Source organism: Camelina sativa, chromosome 13 (genome assembly GCF_000633955.1).
Source record: "Camelina sativa cultivar DH55 chromosome 13, Cs, whole genome shotgun sequence".
In the NCBI taxonomy this organism is placed as follows: domain Eukaryota; kingdom Viridiplantae; phylum Streptophyta; class Magnoliopsida; order Brassicales; family Brassicaceae; genus Camelina; species Camelina sativa.
The window spans coordinates 15,928,855-15,944,737 of NC_025697.1; the positions used below are offsets into that span (position 1 = coordinate 15,928,855).

The window sequence follows — 15,883 nt, forward strand, 5'->3', positions numbered from 1 at the left end:
TTTTATCATCCTATCATTTTCTATCTATCATCTTTCTATCTTTCCATCTTCTTTATTTTTATCTACTCATCTTTTCATCTTCTATTTCTATTTTATTGTATTTAGTGAAAAAAAAAAACAAAAAAAAAAGAGAAAAAGGGTTTTATTCTATTTTTTTTTTTAAAAGGGTTCTGTTCTATTCAAAAAAAAAAAAAAAANNAAACAGTTCTGCTCTTTTAAAAAAAAAAAAAAAAAACTACTTTTATCAGTCTGTTCTATTCTATCTTTTGGTATCTCATTAAGTTTGATTCTGTTTCGATTGTTTTGGAAAACACATTGAGTTTGATTGGTTTATGTTCTATTAGAACCTTTGAGAGTCACTAGAACATACTTTGAGAGTTGAGTGTAAACACTTGTGAGTGAAACACTTGAGAGTAAACACTTGTGAGGAACTTTTTACTTTTAACGAGTTTGTCCATTTTGCAGGTTTCTTTAATATGGCTGACGGAGAAAATAACAACCATGATGTAGAACAACCCGGGAGACTTCAAAATATCCAGATGGAAGCACTGTTGGGAGAAATGCGGAGGATGATGAGGGTTGAGATGAATGCCGTCTATGAAAGATTGGACAAAGTTCAAGTAGAAGCATAACAAAGGCAATCACAAAATTTGCCTAATCAACCGATGGGAGTAGGAGAACAGTTAAGAATGCCGAGAGATGTAGCTACTGAAGATTACTACAGACGTAGTGGAAACTCATCTCAAGGAGTACAAAGGAGACATAGACGTGTGTGAGAAGGCAAACAAAGAAAAAATGACGACATTGGAGGAATGAAGTTTAAAATTCCACCATTCATTGGGAAGAACGATCCAGATATCTACTTGGAGTGGGAGAAGAAGGTAGAACAAGTTTTCAATTTTCAGCACTATTTTGAGATCAATAAGGTGTGAATGGCGTATGTTGAGTTTAGTGAGTATGCGCTTAGCTGGTGGGATCAGTTGGTGACTTCACGAAGACGTAATGGCGAATATCCGATTGAGACTTGGGCGGAGATGAAGGCTATCATGAGGAGAAGTTTCGTTCCCGGCCATTACCATCGCGATATGCATCAAAAGCTAAGGAGACTGACTCAGGGAAGTCGAAGTGTGGAGGATTACTATCAAGAGATGGAGATTCTTTTGATAAGAGCTGATGTGGTTGAGGACCGAGAAGCGAATATGGCTAGATTCATGAGTGGGTTGAACCGAGTTGTCCAGGATAGGCTTGAGATGGAGCATTATGTGGAGATTGAAGAGATGTTACATAAAGCAATCTTGGTGGAAAAACAACTCAAGAGAAAAAGTTCTACGCGGATAACTTGTGGTGATGGTTCATCTAACTCAAAACCAATTTACCAGAAGGAAGAAAAGTCAGTTGCTCTTCCAAAGGCTGAAGCGAAGCCAATTGTTGCCAATCACGTTACCAAGGACAAATCTGAGGCTACTAGAACCCGAGCTTGTGATGTGACGTGTTATAAGTGTCATGGGAGAGGATACTATGCACATGAGTGCTCCAATAGAAGAACCATGATTCTCTTGGAGAATGGAGAGTTCGAATCAGAAAATGAAGAGGTGGTTTCTGATTCACTAGAAGAACATGAAGAAATTCCAGCAAAAGGCAAGATATTAGTGTTCAAACTGCGATTGTGGAACATGAGCAAAGGGAGAATCTATTTCATACAAGGTGTCATGTCCGAGATAAGGTATGTTGTCTGATAATTGATGGCGGGAGTTGTACTTATGTGGCGAGTGAAACAATGGTTAAGAAGCTTGGGCTAACTACGGAGAAGCACCCAAAGCCATATAAGCTACAATGGCTTAATGATGATAGTGAGATGAAGGTTAGTATCCAAGTAAAGGTTCCTATTGTCATTGGGAAATATGAGGATGAGGTTTTGTGCGATGTTCTACTTATGGAGGCTAGTCATATTCTTTTAGGAAGACCATGGCAATCTGACCGGGGAACAAGCCATGATGGTTTCACCAACCGTTATTCTTTTGAGTACAAAGGCAAGAAGATCATCTTAGTTCCGTTGACACCTCATGAAGGTTATCAAGATCAGCTGATTCTCAAGCAAAGGAAAGAAACAAACACCATGAGCGACCCCACAAACACAATTCACCAAAAAGAGAGCGAGAGTTTGAGAAAAACCAAGTCAAAGGCCTGTGAGAGAAAACCCATGAGACATTCAGATTTATTTGTGATAAAAGGAGAGGTTAAGAGAGCTTTATTTTCACAACAACCTTTGATTATGTTTGTTTACAAGGAAACTCTCATGAGTTTTGCTGACCTTGCACCGGTGTTACCGAGTGAGATAACCTTTCTTTTGCAGGATTTTGAGGACGTATTCCCGGAGGACAATCCGAAAGGTTTACCACCTATCCATGGTATTAAACACCAAATAGACATTGTTCCTAGAGCATCACTTCCAAACCGACCAGCTTATAAGACTAATATTGTGGAGACATTGGAGCTGCAAAGACAAGTTAATGAGCTCATGGAGAAAGGACATATTAGAGAGAGCATGAGCCCATGTGCGGTCCCAGTCCTACTTGTGCCCACAAAGGATGGAAGTTGGCGCATGTGTGTTGATTGTAGAGCTATCAACAAAATCACGGTAAAGTATCGACATCCTATTCCTACTCAGCCTTGGCATGATATTTCTATGGATTTTGTGCTTGGTTTGCCTAGAACTAGAACTGGTAAAGATTCAGTTTCTGTGGTTATTGATCTATTTTCAAAAATGGCGCATTTCATACCTTGTCACAAAACTGATTATGCTTTGCATGTTGCTGAGTTGTTCTTCAAGGAAATTGCTCGTTTGCATTGAGTGCCTAAGTCAATTGTTTCTGATAGGGATACAAAGTTTTTAAGTTACTTCTGGAAAACACTTTGGTCTAAACTAGGAACAAGTTGCTATTCTCCACTACTTGTCATCCACAAACTGATGGTCAAACTGAAGTAGTTAATAGAACTTTGTCTACTCTCTAGCGAGCTTTAATCAAAAAGAACATTAAAACTTGGGAAGAATGTTTACCACATGTTGAGTTTGCATACAATCAATCAGTTCATTCTTCAACTAAGTTTTCTCCATTCCAAATTATTTATGGCTTTAATCCTTTATATCCATTGGATCTAACCCTTCTACCTTTGAGTGAAAGAGCTAGCTTGGATGGGAAAAAGAAAGCTGACCTTGTCAAACAGATCCATGAGAAAGCTAGAATAAATGATGTGTGTAGAATTTCACTCCAAATCTTTTACCTGAAAAGACTACACAACGACTGAAAGTGCACAGTTAATCAGTGTAGTATTTTAGGATCGATCCCACAGAGAGTAATAGCAAACAAAAATTGAATTAAAAGAGAAGAAATTATGGCTAAGACTGAATAAGAGATTGGGGTTTTGGTTTTCCTAATAACTATTGCAAATAAATAAAAAAGGTTTAAAACTATATGACTAAGGCGTTGGGCGTTCTGGGAGTCATCTCAGGGTTTTCATGGTTCTAAGCAATATTTATTGTAAGATCTAACAAGTAAATACTAATTTTCGGTCTAGGTTCTCAACTACGAAACACTAATGAACTAATAAGCTATTCTCATAGAATGAAAGTCTAAAGTCTTCACACTCTGTTACTCAACTTTCGCAGGCAACGACGCATGTCAACCAGCTAGTTAAACATGTTCGATACATTCACCAAACTTCGTAACTCAACTTACGCAGGTTACGAGCAAGGTTTCGGTATAACACTAGTTTGGAGAAGTAGGATAACGCGGTTAGCGCTCCCATTCTCTAGATCAGTACTTGGTGATCAATCCAAGCATAAGCATTAAGATAAATATGTCCCAAAAGAACTCTATAATAAAACCGAAAATAAGATCTAACAACCTAATTGAAGCGAACCATGAATTCCCCTTGAATCACCCCATAAAACCCAACAAAGTAAACTACTCGCTCATGATGCAAAGAAACGACATTGATTTTATTAAGAATGACATCAAAAATGAATCAAATAACAAAAGGGGTTCAAAGGAAACTTTTCTATTTGTCACAAAAGTAACTTTATCCCAAAAGCAATGTAAGTATGAAAGAACTAGAAAGAGTAGAAAGAGAGATTGATGGCAGATCTTCAAGCTTCAAGAGAGACAGCGAGCGAGAGAGAAAGAGCTTCTCTGGTCGTGGCTAGGGCGGCTCCAAAGGTTGTAGAAGATGCACTTAGAGGCACAAAGGAAGCACACCTCAAAACCCTAGGTCTTAAGAGTATTTATAGGGTTTTGTTTAGGGTTAGGGTTTGTAAGATTAGAAACGTCTTCTCTTCTTGAATGCAGGACAAGGGGCGGCGAAATAGGCTTCTGGACCGTGGAGGAGGCTTGGACTGGGCCGTGGTGATGGTCGCTGGTCAGGCCTTGAATAAAAGCCCATCGACTGGTTGCTTCTCTTCACGTCGGTTTATAACACGTCTCTGTAAATCGGGCATAACTTCCGGATAAATGAATGGATTGACTTGATTCCACTTCGAGGAGAAATATGACTCTTCCAGCTTTCCATACACACCATTCATGGTATATTTTGATTTGTGGAAGGTCTTAACAAGTGGCCCATACTGTAAAGCTCTGAATCTTTCCTAAAACGTATTTTCCTTGTCTTTTGGTCCTTTTTGCTAACCTTCTTGAAACCTAAAATACTTGATAATAGACATTAAAGCATTGAAATCATATCAAACTCTTCCTAAATGCATACTAAAACTATAGCTAAAATGGGTAAAATAATGATGTTATCAATAAACATTGTGGAGAAGACAAAGCAGTATGCCAAACAAGCTAACAAAGGAAGGCGCAAGATGGTATTCAAACCAGAAAACCAAGTGTGGGTTCACTTGAGAAAAGAACGGTTTCCCGCTGAAAGCAAGTCAAAACTGACGCCTAGAATTGATGGACCCTTTGAGATCACAAGAAAGATTAATGACAATGCTTACCAACTTGATCTTTAAGGTAAGTACAATGTGAGTTCAAGCTTTAACGTTTCTGATTTAGTTCCTTTTGTGGTAGATGATCCAGATTTGAGGACAAATCCATTTCAAGAGTAGGGGGATGATGTGATCATGGATGGAGCTAAGGAGGATGAGCTTGTAGCTGAGCTTGAACCTGAGGAATATGTAGCTGAGCTTGAGCCAGAGGAGCTTGTTGCGGAGGAACCATTGCTTGTACCTGAAGGACCAATGACTAGAGCAAAAGCTAAGCAGCTAAGGAATGCACTAAATGGGCTTGTTCAAGAGCTTATGGCCAAAGAGAGCATGGGAAAACCTTTTGGGGATGATACGTATCAAGTCCAGCCCACTTTGAGCCTAATTCAAGTCCAAGAAAGCCCAAAATAATCACTTTATTTTGTGGTCCAAGAGGAGTGACGAAAATAGAGATACATGCACCAAGAGTCACTTTGGAAAAAGGGATATATGCACCAAGAGTTGAATCTTCATTCAACTATCTATCTTTAATGTTTTAGGTTTCAATAATAATTAGTACTTGGCTTTGTTACCAAGTTTCCTTTCTTATATAAACTCATGTAAGATCAATGAAATAATCAATCCAACTTTTTTATAAAAATTTTTCTTTTTGAGAGTGATTCTCTTTTGTTCTTTGTGAACAAAACCGATTGCTTGGTGTGATTCCAACAATCAAAACCGACTACTTGGTGTGATTCCAATAGTCAAAACCCCGATCTCCTTGGTGCGAGGCTGAGAGATCCGATCTTTTTGGTGTGAGGCTGAAAGATCAAACCGGTATATCAAGAGTTTTTCTGCAACTCTTGTGCAACCATTCATTCCATCATCCTTATTCTTGAGGCTTCATCGTCTTTAGAATCAAGGTGTCTCTATCAACCAACTCAAAGGTGTCGAATCCGTGGGAGGATCATATCAGGAGCAGAGAGAACGCACACGCCAGGCTTCGCGGAGGTTGAAGCAAAAAGAGGTGGAGACTCCGGCCAAGCTTTTCAAGGTCCTCCGCAAGATGAGCTTTGTAGGAACCCGTTTTCCTCACCGTGAAACAATGAAGCAATTAGGAATCGCAAGAGACGTCGAATTCCTGTTCGACATGTGGCACCTGGGCAAGATGATGCAAACCAACCTCGAAGCTTATGAGGAGGAGACGGTTCACTTCCTCTCCACACTATGGTTGCACTATTTTGAATACAACCCGACCCTACTACCCGATGGGGGGATCGGGTTCATCACCTTCTCCGTGCACAATAAGGAATACCGACTCACCTACAAGGAGATGGAGAAGCTATATGGTTTCAAGGCTGGGAGTGGAGAGAACATGGAGGTGAGCAAGGAAGAGATGAAGTCCCTATGGCTGACAATAGGCGACAACCTCCCTTACAAGTCCACAATCTCCAAGTCAGCTCAAATAAGGAGCCCCGTTTTGAGGTATTTTCACAAGTCCCTCGCCTGCACTCTTTTTGCTAGAAAGGAGACTGGGAATGTGAATGACCATGAGCTCCATCTGCTAGACATTGCCTTGTGTGGAGTGTTAGACAATGCTAGGGATGGTACCCCGCTAGTTGGAAATGTTGCAGACACTAGTATGGTCTTTGTGCTGCTCGATCAATTCTTTTACCTCAAGTCATGGGCTATGAAAATTGAGAGGAGGGATGGAGCTGGAGAGATCTCCATTGGAGGATTTGTAACACCAATCTTGGTAGCCTGCAATGTGCCCTTGAAGGGAGTGATACATGAGCCGAGGTGGCTAGACATCGACTACCTCACACTGGCGAGATTCTTGGCTTATGAAAGGCCAAATGATATGTTCTTGTTCAAGTTTGTCCATCCAGCTGCAGGTGCAGCTCAAATGATCCTACCCAACGTCGTGTGTACCAAGGTCCAGCTAGGTAACAACATAGACTTCACACCACCTTTGGAGGAGCTGTACAATCCGGAGGGGGGATCCAAAGCTGAGGGAGAGCAAGCACAGCAAGGACATGGGGACAACTCGGATGAGTATGATTTTGAGGAGTATGTGTGCCCTCAAAAGCAACCTGTTGGGGTGAGGGAAGCTCACAAGAGGATTGTCTGGCTGAAAAGGATGAACAAGTTCCTAGCCAAGAAGGTAAAAGACCTCACTGGCTTAGTGAAGGTAATGGGAGGACAGATCAAGAAGCTGCAAGATAAGGCAAGCTGTGCCTCAGCTCCCACTTCAGCTTATGCACCCACATGGATGGGGAGGAGCAGACCATTAGGAGGAATGTGAGGATTAACACCTCCAGAGCCCCACAAGGCATCCTCCTACGAGCCCCAAGCAGAGAAGGGTGTCACGAGACCCGAAAGATCACGGAAAAGCCACTCAGACGCCTATCCGATGCCCGACACGATGGGGTACACAATGCCTTATCCGATGCACCCATCGAGCACCCATCCGGGTGAGTACTCAGGGCCTTACCCTCCGCCTTACCAAATGCCGTATCAGATGCCCTACTCGATGCACCCTGCAAGCGGCTATACGGGTGATCATTCCGGACCTCTCCCACCATACCCGTCGTACTACCCGATGCCATACCCGATGAGCTACGCGAGCACTTACCCGATCAACCCCTCGGATGCTGGTCCGAGCAGGTTGTCCGTCCGCATAACCGAGATCTTTGACGAGCGAATCCCGACGCCTGCTGAAGCCGGCGACGACCCTAGCTACACGTTGGCAAGTATGGAGGCTGCTACAACCTCCTTCTTCACAAACCCATGAGGTACAACATTCATCCACCTTTGTAAATAATATTGCATTTAGTTTTATTTCATTTTGTGTGATTCTTGGAACCTTTTTTAGACTTTTATTTACACAGGGACTGTGTAATTTAAGTTTGGGGGAGGGTCTTAGAATGTATATAACATTGTGTTTTATTCTCTTATTTCAAATTTTTGCATACTAGTTTTATTCATTTGAGTCTGCATCTATTTGCATAAAAAACCCTAAAAAATTGAAAATTTTGAAAAAAAAAAATAAAAAAAAATTAAGGGTGTTGATGTAGTTGCATTTTCATATTATGATTGAGTCTAGATTGCTTCATATAGGATTGTTGCATATGCATCTTAGGGAAAAATGATTAAAACCACCTTGTTTAATGCCAAACCTTAGGATTGAAGCTATAACCCTTAATCATAGTTCATTGGTTCTAAATCAATCTTTGGAAAAAAATGAAAAATCTTTGTTTAAAGCCTTGCATCTTTTGAAAGCTTCCTCCACTTGCTTGAACATTGCATCATCTCTATATTATTGGACTTAACCTGAACTTAAATTGTCTTGCTTATGGAATTTGAATACTTGCTCATGGTAACTCTGAAATCGGGTTAACACACCATTTTTACCAATCTTTTTGTTTAACCCGATTCGTTTTCCCTACCCTTGAGCCCAAACTTTTCTTTCAAACCTTGTATTGAATCGTTGAGTGAGTCCTTTTCATTGTGCTATAGGTTGTGAAACCTTGAGAGTATTGAGAACGACAAAGAAGTGGCTCTTGATTTAGCTATTAGGATCAGTTTAGAAAGATAGGTGGTTAGCATGATTATTTGGGGTTGGGTTGAGGAATAAAAGAGAGATTAAAGAAGAAAGTCCCTAAGGTTTGATTCAAGTAACTCTAAGTCTCTAAGTAAAAAAAAAAGTAAAAAAGATCTTGCTATAGTCTCCTAGAAAAGAAAGAAAAAAAATCTGGGAATATTGTTAGGAGCTTAGCAAAGAAAGAAAAAGAAAAGAGAGAGAGCTAATGTTTAAAGTTTAGACCTTAGGGATTATAAAAAAAAAAAAGAGAAAGAGTTAAAATCAAGGATGTGGGTAGTTTTATTCTAGGGGGTTCGATAAAAAAAAAAGTTAATGAGAAAAGGGGTAGATTATCAAGAGTTAAGCTTTGTATGACCTAATTGTTCTCAATCTTAGATAGTTTTCACAACTGTCTAGCATTCCTTCTTTTGAGAGTAAGCTACCCAAATAAATTGCTTTAAAAACCACCCTACCAAAAGCCTTACCGTTGAAACCGACTGAGCTTGATTCACCTTCCATTTGCAAGAATTCGCCAAACACTTTAATGAATGTGAAAGAGATGTTCTTTGGAATTGCAAGTCCTTGCTGTGAGTTGGAGGTTGAACTAAATCGATGCATGGTGATAAGCATAGAAAAATATTGGTAAGTATGTTGATTGATCTTAGCACCATTAAACTATCTTTAAGGACTATAGCTTGAATCTTTCACTTAGTTCCAAAGGTTATGAGTCCCATTTTTAACCTCTTCCTCCTACTTCCTTGCTAGAGGACTAGCAAGATTTTTAACCTCTTTTCCACTTTTGTTAGGATTTATTTTATTTCTTTTTGCATTTTCTCTTAGATTTCTACTCTATACTCTTCTACTCTACTTCTATTTTTAATAAAATGCAATTTTCGTTTATCTATGCTTTTATGTTTTCTGCAATGAGATCTGAGTAGTGTAGTAAAGTTTCAAGGGATGGGATAGACGATTTTGTGTTCTTGATCGGTTATGATGTCTTAGCTTTGATATCTGTGTTTTATAAATTCCATTCTAGATTGGTGTTCTTAATGCTATCAACAGACCTAGAGGTTGAGATTAGATCTAAGGCGTTTTACCATCGAGAGGTGTAGATGAAATGCTTGAATCAATCAATGCTAGAGATTTACTCACTTAGCCTAAGAGATTAGATGAGTAAGGGGTTTATTGACAATAATGAATCAGTTTGCATTGCCTTCTTGGTCATGTTTCTCCAACGAGAGTTGGGTAGGGGAGTGATTAAGGTTGATTGTTTCTATAACGAGAGTTTTTTAACAAGATTTTAGAGATTCATTGTCTAGATAATATTTGCTTAAGGCATGTAGGACATCCATATTGGTCAGGAACACTTAGGAGTCGATTACCCCATCCTTAGGAGCTTTCGTATTTAGATTCTTTACATTTTTATTCATCACTCGATCCCTTATCCGAACAGGTACACGATCACCTGCTTTGAGTATACCTTCGAGCTGTTCTTGTTTATCTTGTTTACTCGATCACCCCACCCGATCATGTACTCGAATGCTTGCATTGAGTGCTTAGATCGTGTGGTTCTTGTTCATTTGCTTTCTTTTGTTTATTTTAGGATTGTTAGATCAAACCCAACTCTTTCTTGGCTTGACTCACATAGTTCTGATCATATCTTATCTGCTAGCATAACAATCACTTGGATTGATAACCCTTTATACTACAACTGCATAGGGAATTGATACTCTGGGTGAAAATCCTACTATCATTTTCCCATGAGTTTCCAGGGGACTTTTGGGTGAGATCCGGACGATTTGGAAGAGATGGAAAACGGTTTTTCGACTTTCGGATTCGAGCAGAACGAGTCTGCAGAGTCGGTGTCGATTGACATCAAGTAGGTGTCGGTTGACACCAACCTTTTCAGCGGGCGGCTGATACTTGTTTTCCTGATTTGTTTGTGTTCGTTTGTTGTTTGTTAAACGTTGGTTTTTCAGATGCTTGTGTGTATAGTTCAGTAGATGGGAAGATTGCCTTACTAAGTATTTGTGATAATACTTACGCATTTCAATTGTTGTTTGTGGTGTGCAGGTATGTGGCGTGAAATCATGGCGATGAGCACAAAGATGATCTAGGGTCTCGGCTATGTGTTCACGGTCTTGGTTATATTTACTAGTGTTATAATCTGGTTTAGCAGCTTGATAGATTGTTGGTTAGAATGCTTAGGAATGTTGTATTGTTGGTATGTTTCTGCTGTGCATATTGATTGTTGTTAGTTTAATGATGATTTTTGGTTTAGTGAGTTTAATTAGATATTATAGAATGGTTAATTATGATATATATTTTTTTAAAAAAACAGGTCGATTGTTTTAAAATATGAGTCAATCTATCATATAGAAAATTAAGTTCTATATAACTATGCCATGAATATATTAATCATGAACGATCATTGAACCAATTAGATCTACATAATATGTTGAGTAAAATAGTACTTAGCTCGATGACGGTGGCTTTTGGATTTTGGAGATTTAACGGATGTGACGGTTAAAGCAATTTTACCGAATCATCTCATCTCATACACCATGACCGGTTATATTATCACAAATTATATCAAAAGTCTGAGGTATTAGATATCAAAAGCCATTTACACAAAAAAGTTATATATATATATATATATATATATATATATATATATATATTAAAAGCCAATAATTTACTTAATATTAAAATAATTAATTATGCATTGGGTTTTTAAGGGCATTTCTATTGGCAATATCTTTTAAGGATACTCTTAATAAAAAATTGAAAAAAAATAATAATAAAGAGAAACAACAGTTGATGAATGTTTCTTCTCTGAGAAACAACAGTTGATATGTTTCTGCTATGCATATTGATTGTTATTAGTTTAATGAGAATCATTTCTCTTCCCACATGTCAATTTATTATTAGTTAACTTTTTTCAGATTTTGTATTTAAATATATAATAATATTAAAACAAAATTAATTAAAATACATTATACAGAGAAACGAGGTGGCGTTTCTCCGATGCTGATGGTCTTATGACTTTGGAAAATATATGTTTTTTTTTCCGTAGTTAAGCTAAAGAGTGAATCATTTAAAACCAGATCAAATTATGAAACAGTAAATAATGATGATTAAACTATACAAATCGTATATGGTAGAGTTAAATATACGGAGCATAAACAACAACATGTCAACATGAGCATGTGTCGATCAATAACAAAACATGGTTTGTGCTAACAAATTAATTATTAAACTGTTATAATAGAATCTTATATACAACAAGTTAAACCAATTTGATAGATGTCATCTATCTCAATAACGATGGTAAACCGGCAGCGATGGCAGACGATGTAGTCTCGGCTTGAGAGATCTGTAGTCTCAGTTTGCTCGATCAATTAGAATTTATTTTTTCTTTTTATTAGCTAGGATTTAGAACGTTCTGATAATATATTATAAATAAAAATTTTAGAGGACGGTTTTTTCTATTATTCATTTATTTTATATGATATATGGTTTACGACCGATAATAGGCATATACGTAATACAATATGTATCTTACATTTAAATTTTGATTTTTGAAGATCATCTCTATTATCCCTAGAACAAACATTCTCAAAATCAACATATTATAAGTTACGGGTCCTTTGTCCATATGTCAAAATCCTCATATTAATACTTAAGGGACAGGTTGTTCGGAAAAAAAGGGGCAATTGCTTTTTTCAGACCTTTATTTGGTCTTGAATGCAAAAGTAGACCCCATATTCGATATTTGAGAAACATAATCATTAAGGGTACTGAAATTACTGTTGACTTCTTTACGACCAAACAAAAAATAGAAGCCGAAATGACAGATGTAACCTGTGGAAGTCTGCAACAGATTTCTTTAAGGTGGATTATAAAATGACGTTGACAAGAAGACATAAAAAAGACGTCTACTCCTTAATTCTAGTTTAAATTTTACTTAAAATTTTATAAAAAAATAATTTGATTAACCTGTTGATCAAATAATAACCACATAGACTTCCTGCATTGAAATAAAATAAATTTACATATAAAAGAGTCAAATTAAACAATAGAAGGTTGATTAGGCTAAAATTATTTGATTTAGGATTTGCTTAAGTAGACTTCTCGGTAGACTATTGGTGGTTGATTTTGTTATGCCATCAACCATTAATATTATATTATATTAATTTCACCGATAATTTAACCAAACCGATTGCTGAATCTAACCGAATGCGTACCGATTCCTTGACTTTAACCTAACCGGATAATTTAACCATATATATACTTCTCTCTGTCAGTCAACCCTAAGTTTTATGTGATCTCTCTCTCCAAAATTTCTCTCTCAAAAATTTCAATATTGTTGCTCTAGAAAATTCAGCCACATATACCCACAAAATGTTTCGTGGCTTACAAAGATAAATATGAAAACCCTAGATTCTCTTTTATTTTACTTGCCTCTTTCTCAAATATATCTTAGCTCTCAAAAAAAAAAAGTAGATCTAAAAACAGATGTGTCTCAACTCCAATCTATCATCTTTTTTCTCTTTTTCTTTTTTTCATTGAATAAGTTCTGCAAATCTGACTCTACGAATCTCCCTCCAGCTTTGGCCTTCATTCATATTCAAATGTAATCCCAAAGGTTTTGTTTTCATATCTACCTATCTAATCTAGGTTTTTAGTTTTATTTTGGTTGAATTTGGGTTCTATATGAGTTTTCTTATTTGGATATGAGAATTGTTATTGGGTAGTCTATTGGAAAAAGTTTAGCTCTTTCTTTTTTGAGTTTGATTTTAACTTTTATTTGGATTTTTATGATTTAATTGCTTAAAGTCAGACTTTTTATCAAAGCTTGTTCTTGTCTTTAATATTACAGGCAGAAGAGAAGATTAAACAGTAGGTGGTGGAGGCCGAGGTGGAAGCGATGGAGTGGCAATAGAGAAGAATGAAGAAGAGACGGAGAAGAAGCTGATTTTGTGTGTAGAGTCGTTAGGGTAGGTGATAGGTGACAAATACGGTTCAGTTTCCCAGGAAGAAGTCTTCCTGATAAGTCTTCAGCATAATCATTAAAAATATTAAATCGATTTGATTGATTTGCAGTTTAAAGTACGGTTTAGTTTCCGAGGAAGAAGTCTTCGTAATAAGTCTTCAGCATAATCATTACAAATATTAAATTGTTTCGATTGATTTGCAGACGGTTAAGTTTCCTGTGCACAAGTCTGCCAGAGAAGTTATCGGCATAATAATTACAAGGTTTAAATTAATTTAATTGATTTGATGTTAGTTGGTAAAGAAGTCTCCCAGAGAAGTCGGTTTCTTTATATTTTTCTGGTACTGTTTCAAATAAACCGGAATTGGTTTCTATAACCGGGATTATTATAATTATTATAATTTTACTCAACTTAAAAACCACGATAACAACTATAAATATCTCTAATTTCGTCTTGCTCATATTCTTGTCATCAATCTATTCCTTTTATCTCTTCCATTTATCTCATCCGCTTATCAATAATGGTTGATTTTCCCATTTCTTTTCGTGTTAAACTTAAATCTCCATCTTTCGGATTGTCTCAATTGCAGAGGTGACAGTTTCCCTTTGATAATAGACAGAGAGTACATAAAAGAAACAGGTTTTGGGGGTCAGAGCATAGACAGCTTAATTACAGTTTTTAGTTTTTATTTTTCAGTCTGTTGATTTCCTTGTACTTAATTACAGTTTTTAGTTTTTAGTTCCTTGTACTTAATGTTATGTAAAAGTAGTGCTTAGCCACCTGCTAAACGTATTTAATGAAAGTATATTGATTATTATTGTTCAGGTTGGTCAACAGTGCCTTACCCTATCTTCACCTTCTTCCCACAAAATGTGTTAAAAGTTTCCAAATACAAAACCAAATACAAAACCAAAGAAACCAACCAATAATCGCTTCTTGTAGAGTTGCAAAAGAGATAAGAACGCAGAAAAAAAAGAAGAAAAAAGACAATTAAAGACTTTTTCAATTATACAGACTTCACACAGAACTCCAACACGTTGACTTCCAAAATAAGTCTTCCAAAATAAGTCTTCCAAAATAAGTCTAAGTTAATGACCTAACTGCCTAAGAAAACCAAAAACTTGATTTCTCCATATGTATAATATATAATCATGTCAAAAACATATAGAAGCAAGTACATAACATATATCAAAGAATACACAAGAAAATCTTAAAAATTATTCACCAATTTGCAATAAATTGGTTCTCAAATTATGACGACTTCATGTTGATGTCAACATTGTAGACATAAATTAGCCTCTATGAAGATACTTCCCTTGAAGTCTATTTTGTGTGGTCTATTTTTGCAATTACAATTTAGTAAAGCAGACACCGTATGAAGTCTACTAGGATAGTTGACTTCTTTTGTTTTTTTCCTTTGTTAATTTTTTGGTCATTTTTGCAATTAAAAACATATAACACAGTAGACTTCGTGGAAAGTTTTAACAAGTTAACTTCGATTATAGTCTACTATGGTTATTTTTGCAATTGACCAAACCATTGACTTTGTAGTAAACTTCTATCTAACAAGTAGGCTTCATCTATCCGTCAACTAGAAAAAGTAAACTTCGTTGTGGTTAGTTTTGCAATTGACCAAGTTTGACTTTCGCCAATTACACTACGTACGAAATCTCCACGAATATTGACTTCGTTTGCAGTCTGATGAGGTCATTTTTGGGGTTGATCAACATTATAATTTTTTAACTAGTAGATTTCTTTTGCAGTCAACTAATTAATTTTATATCAATAATATTACGGTCAATGCTTTTATATTTTGGTCAACCCCAAAGATAACCACTATAGAAGTCTACTATTTTATTATCCTAAGAAGACTTCGTCCGACAGTCATAACTAAAAAGTCAAGAATTTGTGCAATTGCAAAAATACACCTTAGTAGAATGCAAACGAAGTATCCGACGGAAAAATTATAATGCAGTCTGAACCATATTTTTTTCTTTTCAAATGAAATTAAGGAGACTGAAATTTCTGTGTACGGGCTCGAAACTCGATAAATTTTTAATTGCAAAATTGACCACATAGTAGACTTTACATGATATTATGACGGTTAGACTAACAAATGAAGTCTAATTTCGCAAAAAAAATCAAGGAAAATCACAAAATCTATCGGAAAATAACCTTATCGGTGGTTGTTTTGCAATGTCAAACACCAAGGACGTCGTCTTTAGTCACCACGGAACCAATTTAATCACTATCCAAGAATCATGACATATAACAAGATGAATGCACTAGCAAATTTTCTTGGATTAAAATGGAGAGGAGATGGAAGAAAATGAAGTTCTCATA

The 15,883-nt window shown here is 36.7% G+C and overlaps 1 protein-coding gene across 1 annotated transcript; it reads left to right on the forward strand.

Moving 5' to 3' along the window:
• On the forward strand, positions 1,778 to 2,851 carry LOC104738271. The gene has a single exon (XM_010458471.1). It carries the CDS (start codon positions 1,778 to 1,780, stop codon positions 2,849 to 2,851), a length of 1,074 nt encoding a protein of 357 aa, XP_010456773.1.

What these genes read in the sequence shown, in the direction of transcription:
- LOC104738271 (XM_010458471.1), top strand. Translation starts at nt 1,778, where the DNA reads ATGGTTAAGAAGCTTGGGCTAACTACGGAGAAGCACCCAAAGCCATAT.